General features: G+C 45.7%; 1 protein-coding gene across 1 annotated transcript in view; it reads right to left on the bottom strand.

Annotated features, from left to right (window-relative positions):
• LOC119172600 (uncharacterized) overlaps window positions 1-7,741 on the bottom strand; it is a 35,172-nt gene extending 27,431 nt beyond the window's left edge. Inside the window, exons 1-2 of the mRNA XM_075892029.1 lie at window positions 6,196-7,741; window positions 144-297 (exon numbers count right to left, since the gene is read on the bottom strand). Of these exons, the coding sequence (XP_075748144.1) occupies window positions 144-297; window positions 6,196-7,727 (1,686 nt within the window). The 5' untranslated portion in view covers window positions 7,728-7,741. The remainder of the gene's footprint in view (window positions 1-143; window positions 298-6,195) is intronic.
• Window positions 7,742-12,572: the final 4,831 nt, after the last annotated feature.

Below are 12,572 nucleotides of genomic sequence, written 5' to 3'. Positions count from 1 at the left end.
TCCTTGAAAAGAAGTAAAGTTTCACTTAATGGAAAAAAATCCGTTGCGATGGAACGAATGATTGGTGTACGTATAAAGAGAGCGGGATGCTCAGTTGTTTTGGTTCCCAGTGAACTGGAGCCGAATGAGGTTTCCCGTTTTCATGAGGTGTCTCGAATAATGTGCTTCCTCCAGTACTGGCAGCTGTGCTCGTGCACGCCACGACCCACGTGGTAGTGCTTCGGGTTGAGCTCCATGTAGTACGGGTCCTGTTCCGAGTACTTCGGCCACTCAGTGCCGTTCACTCTGGGAGGCCTCCTGCGAAATGATGTGGAAGAGAGGGAGGTAGAGAGAATAACAATGAACTGTTACACGGGTTATTTTTCTCCATTTTTTAAATAGGAAATATGAGAAGTCTCATGGTCCCTTAGAAATAAATATTTTTTTTCTTGGTTTTCGTGCCTTTTTAGATAACCAGAATGAATCCGACTGACAATAGACGATTTTCATAATCAACAAGAGCGCTTCTCGGCGCTGTATATTTTGAAAACTAATGACAGCACCTGTCGTGCTTTAAAGGGAGACAAGGCCCTAGTTGCACGTGTTGGGGCTTGTCTCATATGCCAAGAGAGGAGAGTGTACGTCAAAAGAGCTGAGCCCACTTTTCACGCGTTATATTGCATGCAAACAGCGCTTGAATACGCTGTTTGCCGTGAGTGACAAGCCTTCGCTAGTAGAGCGAAATGAACATCATAAAATATATCTTTACGACTATAAAGTAAGTCTATAATGGCCAGGGAAAGTATACATGTTTATTCAACAACAACGATGTCAGTTTACAGAAAAGTGCGTACAGGATTGGTAATACACACAAGGAGCCCCAAAGTTGGAAACTGTCAGGGGGGCTCCCATACATGATGTTAACGGGAGAAGAAACAAAATATACAACATTCAGTTGTTACGGTATCTTCAGTAAGAAAAAGAGAAAAAAAAAAGCACAGTGCGAAAAAACGAAAGTAGAAAATACATATATGTTTAGCAAGGCAAAAAAGAAAACTCTGAAGAACAAACAAGCGCAAGTTATAATACAAAACGTAAGGACAATATAACATGTAGCAATTGTTATCGCTACATTAAAAAGCAGTTGCTAAGATGAAGACAACTGTTGCAAAAAATATTTCTTTACTTGGTTTTTGAATGCATGTTCTGTGGTTGATGATTTTATTACGTAAGGAAGGGAATTCCACAGCTTGATTCCCGTAAATGTGGTTGTGAACTTGCCGTAGTTTGTGCGAACTTTAGGCAGAAGGCGGTTATCAAGCTCAGAAAACCTAGTAATATTATTATTTACAAGGCCTTCCAAGACAATGCCATCTATATGCACATTACCGCGAAAAAGCCTATACATCACAACTGATAACTTCAGCTGAAAGAGGTGATAAAGAGGATGTATATTTAAATTCTGATAAAGTGGCGTTGCATTGGTTAAGAAATGGCTGAAAGTCATGAGTCGAAGTGCTTGATTCTGTAGGCGTTGTAGCTGGTTGAGGTGGGTCAAATATGTGTTACCCCAGGCTGATATGCAATAAGATAAATGGCTGTGAATATGTGCGTGATAAAGGGAGTGGATTATGTGTGGCTGAAAATATGAACGAGTTTTGATTATGGCGCGTATTCCAAAGGTTATCTTGCGAATGAGTGATTGCGCATGAAGATTGAATTTCATATGCCGGTCAAGAACTACACCGAGAAACGTTGTACTGTCGGACATGGGAATTAAATTATCGTCCAGACGCACAGATATAGATTTTGAAAGTACAGTCGGGAAGGAATGAAAAACTATAAAAACGGTTTTTGATGGATTAATTCTTAACATGTTCATTCGACACCAGGAACTTATATTATGTAGATCCACGTTAATGTTTCGTTGTAGCTCATCGACATTGTTAGCATAAGTAAAAATGGTCGTGTCATCTGCATATAAGATACAATCTGTAGCGGTCAAAACATTAGGTAGATCATTAATAAATAGCAAAAAGAGCAGCGGGCCAAGGATCGAGCCCTGAGGAACACCTTGATTTACTTTCTTAGCTGCTGAAACTTTACCGTCAATCTGAACAACTTGAGTGCGATTGCAGAGATAACTAGATATAAATTGAAGTGCAGGGCCAGTTATGCCATACGATTCAAGTTTATGTATAAGAATTTTGTGATTAATTGTGTCAAAAGCTTTCGTTAAATCTGTGAATACGCCACCAACTACGAAGCCTTGGTCGATTGCCCCTTTTATTTTATCGGTGAGGGTTAGAAGCGCAAGCTCAGTGGAATAGCCAGGCCGAAAGCCGTACTGTTTAGATGTCAACAGATTAAACTTTGTCAGGTAGGATATTAATCTTGTATGCATAAGACATGAGGCATTCATTGTTGTCTCTAACTGTAGCGTAGTAATTATTGCGTAAATAAAAGGAATTAAAGTGAACGAAAAATTACAGTTTCTGTCAGTGGTTTATTGTTACACACTCGCCGCATTCGCTGCAAGCGGCGCTGGTTATCACTCTTCGAGATTACGCATGGAGCGATATCCCAACAAAGTGGATTGGGTAGCGCATTCCGTCGTATCTCAACAGGTACAGAGGACCGCAAGCGTAATTTGAAGGTGGGTTAATCATATTATTGCCTGGGGTTTTTTGTCTCAAAACCACGATATGATTATGAGACACGCCATAGTGGAGGGCTCCGGAAATTTCGGTCAAACGGTGTTCTTTGACATGCACTGACGTCGCGCAGCACACCGAAATGCAACCGCCAATGCCGGTATCGCAACCGCGCCCTTCAAAGCTAAATTCGAAGGTTATGTGTTCACATCCCACACAGGGCACACACAGGGTAGGGTGATTTTTCGTCCACGTTGATTTTTTCAACCTAATGAACAATTACTACACTGGTCAAAGCCAACAACGATTGTTTCCTATACGCGCTTTCTTTCTGCTGGAAACTGTCTGCTGGATTCACTTCGCCCACAAATGATCCCTTGCACAGCTTTCTGTGATGACTCGAACTCGAAATCCGTCTTGTTTTTTTTTTCTTCGCAATCGATTGCATTTATCCGAATAACTAACGTTGGGCCAAGCAGAGTTATAGAGAAAAGGAAAAAAAAACATATACGCAAGGCTGCACGTTGGGCACGCACAAGAATTGTTGGGTGCACAGTGTACAAAGTAATGATCGTGTATGTTCGACTACGAACGGCACTTCCAGCGCCTGGTAGAAAAACAGGAGGAGCAGGAAGTTCTACTGTAGGACAACAAAAAACTGTCCTTCAGATCATTGTCTCTTCGGGTATCCAGGTCTTTCATTCAATGCGCCCTCTCTACAGCAACCGCTGAAGAAGCGAACATTAGGTCGTCCTCGTGTCTAGATAACCGCCTTATATCAGAAACAGCCTTGGAATGATTTCGTGGAATCTAGAAAACGTTAAAAACGAACGAGATTGTTCGCTCGAGCCACGTGGGCGTCTTACAAATAAGCTCTGTGTCGAAATTGGCGCTCTCTTGACGGCGCACATACTTTGCGTCACCTGGCAATGCGACTGGTATCGAACGGAGAACTGCCGGGCGAGGCGTCGTAAGACTAGAGGCCCTGAGGTGGGAGGGTGGCTATCGATCGCATATATGTTGCACGTGTCATCGGCGCCTAGGCACGCGTAGCACTCAGGCGGATGGCCCCTCCGGAATGTTTCATAACACCTCCCCTCCCCTTCCAGGAAGGTTTACAAGACATGCTGTACACTGGAAGACTCCGCACGTTTGCCGGTGTTCTGTTTGACCTGCATGGATTGCGAGAAGGTGGCGTTCGCTTTTTGTCTACTGAACTTGTAAATGAATGTCAGGTCACTAATCCTTCAGGTTCGTGGTAGACGCGCGTACGTCTTTTGGAGGTGCTGGGTTTAATGTTGGTGTCATTTCGGAATGGTCTGCAGTCTGCCAAGCAAGGTAAACTTGAAATACTTTCGCGAAAAAAAAGCTGTCAATTTTTGACAAAACAGGCACTGGAAGGTTAGACAACATGCCCACTTCTTTCAATACATCCTTCGAAATTTCCTGATTAACGATAACAGTACACAACCAAAATAGAAGCTTTTGCGAAGAAACCTTACAAATAAAACAAAGTAAATTGTGATGTTTTACGTGCTAGAGCCTTTTCCTGATTGGTTCACGCCATTCTCTATTAATTTTGATCATCTAGGTTTCTTTAAGCATGTACCTAAATCTATGTACACTGGTGCTCTTGCAAGTGGCTCCCTTTGAGATGCGACCACCATGTACGGAATTCGAACCCGCGTCGTCGTGTTTAGCAGCGCCATCTTACCCACTGCGCTACCACAGCGGTAAAATATGCTCACGGGCCTAATTAAGTTAGAACCAATATCAGTCAGACAGCTGACTTTTTTACGCGCTCCAGATGCCGTAGTCTGTAGAGTATAGAAAAATAGCTTGAAGTGCAGCACTTCTGAAGGAAAGATTGTTTAGAGGACGTGCGCGGACTGGGAGAAGCATGTGTAAGTATTGTTAAGATAAGCGAGTGCACACCATCAAGTTAAAGAAATACACGCAGTAGGAGCCAGCTGGAGGTTAGATCGACTGACGAGATGGAGAAAATTTTCAGGTCAGTGGTAGACAATGTTCGCACTGGACACAATTAATAGGTGCTTTGTTGAGCGAGCTTTATTTATAACACTGACTCCGCGAAAGAGAACATTCTTTTCTTTTTTTCCCTTCTTCATCGCCGAAGCGCCATAACTACGTCAACACACCCCGCTATGTGTTCATGACGTTGTCTTGGCTCAAGAAAAATAAATTCATCTTACTCCAACACTTGACGCAGAGAAATATAGCGAAGATATGATGCATTTGGCGTTCAGGGTAAGAATCTACGTCCTGTGTCAGGCATCAGTAGCATTGGTGCTCAAGACAAAGCGATACAGTGCCGAAGGGATCTAAGCGCTTACAGCCACATCTGTTAATTGTCTCATTTTATTTTGCTGCGAAATGTACCACTCCTGTTATATCCTAATGTTGATAACGAGGTCGCACACGTCGGTATAATACATGCGTGCCTTTTGGTTTGAGTCTGAGTGCCGGGCAAGTTACATCGACCTGCTGTGATGTTGAACGCGAACCACATAAACATGAGCTCCAACGGCTTAGCTGCATCACCGCGCACAAGTCTTCGAGAACTGTGATTTTCCTTTTCAGGTCACGTTTTCTTTTGGCATAATAATATAGGTACAATAACACAACACGTTAGTAATAATAAAACACAGTATTTGTCAATTGATACGATCGCAAACAACACTTACGATATGTTTATGTTATTGGTTTTCGGTTAGAACGACGGAAGGCTGGGTGATTTTTTACGAATAATAGTTTGGAGGGGGCTTACATCGTTAGGCGTGGAACAAACAAAACGCTCACCGAAAGACCGTGTTTGCGAGAGAAAAGTCAGGAATACATCATTCCGGAGGTGCCAAATTAGCACGGAAACGCCTTCTTTCACTACGTATGACGCCCACTTTTGAAGGAATGCATTTTGGCGGCATCTCATTAATTGGAATGTACGCTCGACGCTTCTTCGTTCGAGGTGTGATTGTTTTATAGGTTAGTGTGCATACACAGAGACATATGTGACCGCAGTCACAAAAACTTTTTTTTTTCAGTATTCATCTATGCGTTTGGGATGTGATATTTTTCTCCAACCAATATAAACATTCGGCACACACACGACTCATGTGCTGACGTGTCAGCTTTTAAATACATTTGACGATTTAATTATTAAACAAGCAATCTGTCAGGATTCGTTCACCATCTTAATGTAGTGATTGACGGATTTTTCGTTATGGCTGCTCGGATGTACCACCGGGTATTGTTGACACTTAGCAAGTTGATGCTGAATAAAGAACTTCATATCAGCAACAATTGTAAAGACGCCATCCTGCTGACTTGAGAGAATTGTGCGGAACATTCGAGCAGAGAAAATTATTTCTGTCGAAATATCTGCTGTACGATATTTCCTGCGGAAACATATGCTGTAATGTATGAGTAGAATCATTCCAAAAGAAAGAAGTTGAAGACAAACTATAAGTCAGAGTGTACTTCGTGCGAGCCAGCGTCATATCGAGAAATCTTTAGTAAGAGTGCACAGCATTGAAATTCTCACCCGTTTTTGGCGAACGTTACCCAGATGTTCATCATTTGCCGGCTGAACCGTATTTCTTCCACGGGATAATGGAGGTCGCACCAATACGGCAGGCCGACGACAAATGGGAATTCCTCGAAGTGGGCCACTCCCATCCACTCCGATCGGCTCGTGCGGGCCGAACGATGTGTGAAATAGTAGTAATAGACGTCACTTCCCTTGCGAGACACAGCCTTGGCGAAATAGTTCACGGGACAGGTGAAGGCGTAGTCGCCCACTGCATCCGAGGCTGCCGCCAGCACGGCAGACGTGTTAGGGTTGTGCATGTGTTTGAAGTAAATGTCTCTCACTTCCGTAGTCGTCTTGCCCATGAGGTACTGGAACATCAAGATGAGATAGAACCCGGCTTCGTCCTTCGACAATTCCGCGGCTCCGTCGGCCGGGAAGATCTCGGGGAGTACTGTGGAGAGGAAGACCGATCCTTCATCTCTGTTGGTTCCCAGTAGCACGGGCGTGCTGGCATCGAAGTCGCCGCTTTCGAAGCTCTTCACGGGATCTAGGGGTAGAAAATCGTCGCCGTAACTCGGAAAGAATGCGCTCGAGTGCTTCTTTCCGTACAACTGACGACCGGCCTCGAGAATGTCTGCTGCGGAAACTCTGGTTCGCATGCACTGCATGATGCTCACGTGGTCCCGGTCAAAGTCCGTGGAGGCGTTGGCGCAACCGACTTTTCTGGCCATGTTCAGAAGCTTCTGAGGTCCGCTGTCGCTGTTGTCACCGATTCTCCAGTACGGACTGCCACTCTGCATGATGACCCGGCTGACGATGCCCCTAGCTAAGGGAGACACCAGGAAGTAACCGACGGTCACAGCTCCGGCACTTTCGCCGAATAGGGTTATCTTGTCGGGATCACCACCAAACGCTACGGCGTTCTCCTTGATCCACTTTACGGCCATAAGGGTGTCAAAGAGCCCTTGGTTCCCAGGCGCGTCGGGTACCTTGCCGTTGAGAAAGCCGAAAGCGCCGACTCGGTAGTTCATGTTCGCGTAAACCACGTCTCCGATGGATGCCAGAGCGGCACCGTCATATATGTCCCAGTCGCTGGAGCCCACGCTGTAACCACCTCCATACACGTTTACGAGGACGTTCTTCAGCGAGCAGTTACAGTCCTCCTGGGAGCACGGCGGCGCCCACACGTTGAGGTAGAGACAGTCCTCGGACGCGGGCTGTTTGCTTTTGGTCCAAGACATTGGGAGCTCGAGTTCTATTTGCACGCAAGGTGGTGGAAGCTGGGTCGCGTTTCGGATTCCGGCCCATGGTTTCACTGGGACGGGCTTCTTGAAGCGCAGCTCATCCACGGGTGGTTGGGCGAATGGTATGCCGAAGAAGGTGTCTACGACCTTTCCCATAACCATCTGCGTGCTGCCACGAAGAATTCCCGACTTTGTGTAGGCCAATACTTCTTCCGATGGCTGCTCTCGCCGCATGCAGAGCGTGAAGAGTGGACACAGGATTAGGCAGATGAGGAGGGGCTTGTCCATTTTGCCTGGCATAAAAGAAATGGAATAAAGCCCAGTAAAACCCTGGAACGTACATGCAACCTATCAAATGCTCAACTGTCCGAAAATTTTGTGTGGTTTTCTCGTGAAATATTCGTACGACATATTTCCTCAATGGTTCTGTGTTTACGCAGAAGGGAAGATGACAACCACAAGAAATTAAAAAAACATTGAAAATGCTAAGAGAAAGGTTATTCAAAACGAGCGAGCTAAGTGTATATGGGCAACCAGCTTAGTGAAACGTTTCTTAAAATCAGGCCCTGCCTATTTCTTTCCTGCACACATGCAAACATAATTATGCGTATGCTATGCATACTTCAAAAACAGCTGCAAGTCACTGTCGCAGTTTTCGGTGGGGGCTTGGGGCCACGGAATGATCATGCGTGAAGTTTACCTATAAAATTCCTCCGCGTGTGCAGTCAGTCGTCCCGACACGACCACGGGTGCCAAACCTGCATCGCCGTCCTACTACAACATTGCATTGTTTATACGGTAAAAGAACGTTCCGTTTTGGTTCACATATGCGTGCAGAAGGTATGCACATAGGTGCTCACCTGTGGTCCGATCGACAGAAGTATGCCTTCCACTCGTTCCATTCAAGGACGCCGCACGCGTTTCGGCCGCCAGTGCGGACGGCGTCTGGCCGAAAAAAGAAGAAAAGGCCGCTATCTAGGTTAGTTCCTATATATACGCACTCGCGTCAGAGATTGGCCCCCGCGTTACCTTGTGAGAAGGCATGACCTGAATTCGGAGGAGCCAGTGAAAGTCTTCTCCTAGAGTGCATCGTGAAAACGAGAGGAAATAAATAAAGAAATGATCATACGTGGTAGTAGAGAAGGGCACGGAGCGTAGCCTGTTTTTAAACGCTGCCTATCAGTGAGAGGCGCGCACTTCCCATGTTTACTTTCATGGAGAGGGGAATAGTTTCGACGGTCACTGTCATGGTCGTTCGGCTGTGAATGTATGCTCTCTCTTATTCTTTTCCTCTCTACGAAGGTGCTTTCACCCGACTTAACTGGGACCAGCAAGCTTCGAGAGCTATACTGCTACTCAGAGAACCAAATACTGCAGCGGATATCTGCATGATGTGCATTAATTATAGTGTTGCACAGGTTGACAATATGCCGCGGTGGTATCTCATTGGCTGCGGTGCTTGATTGGTGACTCAAAAGAAGAGTGTTCGATCCGAGGCCGAAGCGTTATACTCCACTTCCTACATCAGGTACGACACCGTGGAAGCTAGTGATACTTCTTGCAGCAGATGCATTCGCATCAAGAGACAGATGATTGATTTTGCCACCCGTAATGCCACTTTCTTTTCGTTTTTAGACTGTGTAATGAATGAAGACGCTTTGGGACATGCGGATGTCAACAGGTTATTCTAGACCGTGTCGGGTCTCTTGGTTTTTTTGGATTGTGGCCTCTGCGATCAGTTTTGGTGGCGCGCAGCCGGAGCCAATCATGGAGGCGACGTTTTTAACGACAAAATCTGGGTGGGAGGCGCACGGCCATACATTTTCTGATGAACTTGTTGCATAAAATTTGTGCACAGTGTTGGACCTCCTGTATGAAACAGTGTACGGAGGCCTGTGTACAGCGTCGTCAACGTTAGCGCACGTAAAAGAACCACAGTCGACCGAAATTATCCGGAGCCCTCAACTACTGAGTCTCTCATAGTGTGAGTGGTTTAGGTAAGCTAGACAAAATAAGTGGCTAAGCAAGCCAATTGTTTATAAATGGTGATGTTGATTTTTTATCGATGTTGCGTGCTCTTAGAAGCCTGCTCGAAATTCACACTGACCACGCTGTTTTTTTTTTGTTTGTTTACACTCTTCTGCCGAAGTGCATGTCGTCTGCTTCAGGAAGACGAAACCGTAATATACCAGAACTCAGCTGTAGACAGCGTCTGTGGATGATAACCCGGTATCACCGCGACGTTTAGGGAAGACCTTGCGTGGAAGAGAAGGCGCTATCACCCTGGTAAAATATTGCCCCAGTAAATCGACGTGAGCGGAGGCTGCAGATTGAAAGCAAACGCAGTCAGCGGAAACACTCTAGCCGCGAAGGGGTAATGCTCTTTATCGTAGTGTAAAGCGTCAAATGCTTATCATTTATTGTCAAAGACAAGCTCACGAATTCGTGGCACGAAAATTACAGAAACCTAGAGCTTGAGGTTCATTAACACAGCCGCATTGCCGAAACTTGCTAGCTAACGAACATCACGCTTTCTCGCCGTTCAGTGTCACTGACTACAATAGGTGTGCCGGGCTTTGCATTAAGGAAAGCCAAGCTTAATTACAAATATTTACAGTGCTCCCCCCCCCAATCCTCCATTGATTTGATCGAGTCGTCAAAAGTAAGCTCCGTGAACAATGCAGAAATGGAAAGGAAGCGCTGGCGTGCTCCTCACAGTGGGACCTGCCTTTGGTTTGGGAAGTAAGCAGTTCTTGCAATGCCACATCAGGAGTCATTGACCCCCATTATGGTCAATAATCTGCGTAGCCACAACCATGCACGGGAGAGGTACAACTAAGCAAAAATATGAGATTAGGAGGGAAGAGAAGAAGGCTCTTGCCTCGAATGTGCGCCAACATGTATGCTGAGTACGGTGCGTGAAAAAATCCCAAGCATTTCCCCGAGGGTGAACCTGGGTAAGTGCGAATACACGGGGTGATGCTATGAGGGGTATTTATAAATTCGCACTATTATATTTATTAATCACACTATGGTGCCTTTATGATGTAATGGTTCCTGGGAATCGCAATTTGATCACACGGGGGAGTTTACGTTAACTCACTGGCGAATGCCAACGGATTTTAACTTTACTCCCCCTCACGACCCGCTCTCGACGGGAGACTGAGAGAGAAGGCGGGCGCACGAGAGAGAGGGGTGCGCGCGCAGCTGCAGCGAGCGAGGAGAGCGGAGGAGCGAGCGAGGAGAGCGGAGGAGCGAGCGAAGGGGAAGGGGGTATAAGGCGCGTTACTGACACCGATATCAGCGTCGCGTCCGTGGCTTATTCGGTAGAGCGTCGCACTGCGGCCCGCCAAGTCCTCTTTCTTTTAAAGATAGAGAGAAGACTGCGGACGCCGCCGACGGCGGTGGATGGTTTGGGGTCGCTTATAAAGTGTATTCACACTTAAAATACGTCGAGTTGGGAGGGTAGGAAGCAGCACGTCGGACGATCGGCCTTACAGCGATGCCCTCTCCCACCATAGTTTGAAGATACATGATGAATAATTTTTATTGTATTAATTATGTGGATTTGACTGATTAATGTAGGTAACTGATTTATGAGCCATTTCACTCGGTGAAAAAGCGCAGCTGTTCGCTACACGGCACTGAGGTGACATGGAATTTTTCGTATCGTAGCTGATCGCAAATCTTGAAACTGCATCCGACTTCATAATGACTACGGTGTCACACACAAAACATCTAATTGTTGTTCTTAGCTATTGATTGATTGATAATAAAATTTCCGTCTTCTAAACGCCTGGTACGGACGTTTTCGACACTTAGTTGTGGCATAAAAGGCGATTGGCAGGGATGATAGTAAGGCCCATGAAGAGAACAAAACAGAGCATTACGTACCTCATTAAAGGGATTCTGGATGGACTTCCTTTATATGGGAGAGGAGCTAAAGTGTGATTTCATTGACTATTTTCTCGTTGAATTATTTTCGTATTAGGTGCTTAACTAGGTCTAAGTGGCATGGTGACGCCTAATTATGGTGGTTTCCTGGCACATCTGTTGCAGATATTGGAAGTGGTGATGCAACATTATGAGTGTCACTGCTGTATTAACAGCAAATGCCGTATTAGATGTTACGTTTTCCCGTTCAAAGCTCCTTTGCAGTTCCTGTGTTTTGTTCTTCGCTGCTGCTGGTTACAACATTTTCGCCAGTTTGTAAAGGAAATATCATGTCTTTAATTAATATTTCTTTTACACGGTACTGGCCCTAACAGCACAGAAAATGATGTACGTGGTCTTATCACTCTGTTTTGCACGACAGGGGAATGGAATGTTTACAGTCTCACTTTTCGATGATGTGTCAGTCTATAGCCTCCCGTACAAGGAAAATAAAGAAAGAAAGAGAGAAATAAAGAAAGGAAGGAAGAAAAAAGAAAGAAAGGAAGGAAGGAAAAAGAAAGAGAACACACAAGAAGTCAACAGCCTAACTTCGCGACTACCAGAAGGCGTTTTACTCTGTGAAATTTCCCGAACCCGAATTCTATGTTCAAGTCTCAAAACTAATTGTTCACGTTTTGGACACGAAGTACGAAGTTTAGACAAATGTGTGTACTAACCATCATTCCGATGCTCGCTGAAGCGCCGTGCGTTGCAGCTCCCATAGACACTAGCGCCAGAGTTCCCTCTAGTGTATATTAGGAAACTATATGACTTTTGGGATCCCCATCCAATAGAAAGAGGAAGACACGAACAGAGGAGCTTCGTCGATGTTATTTCTCTGAAATTGCTTTCCCAATGGCACACGCCTCACCGCAAGCATTATTAAAATTGGCGCCGGTCGCCTTCTCCTCCCCATATCGCCGTCTTCGTTATCCATTGCGCCCCGAGAGGTCGCTGTGAAGACCACACCACCGCCTTAGAATGACGGCGCCCTACACACTCGTATGCAAAGTCACGCAGCGCTCCACTCGGCTAGACGTCGCGTCGCCTTTCCTTCAGTGACGCTAGCAGGTGCCCTCGTCAAGATGGCGTACGCGCTCCCGATCCTCTTGAACACACGCTGTGACCTGGGCGCCTGATCCGAAATTCGTACGCCTTGTCGAGGTTTGGAGGTCTGGGCATGCGGCTTTTACTTGCTTTTATAGTTTTTTT

The sequence above is a fragment of the Rhipicephalus microplus genome, chromosome 4 (genome assembly GCF_043290135.1).
Source record: "Rhipicephalus microplus isolate Deutch F79 chromosome 4, USDA_Rmic, whole genome shotgun sequence".
Taxonomy (NCBI): Eukaryota; Metazoa; Arthropoda; class Arachnida; order Ixodida; family Ixodidae; genus Rhipicephalus; species Rhipicephalus microplus.
Note: the sequence above shows the minus strand (reverse complement) of the source record. Positions and strands in the feature narration are given on the sequence as shown.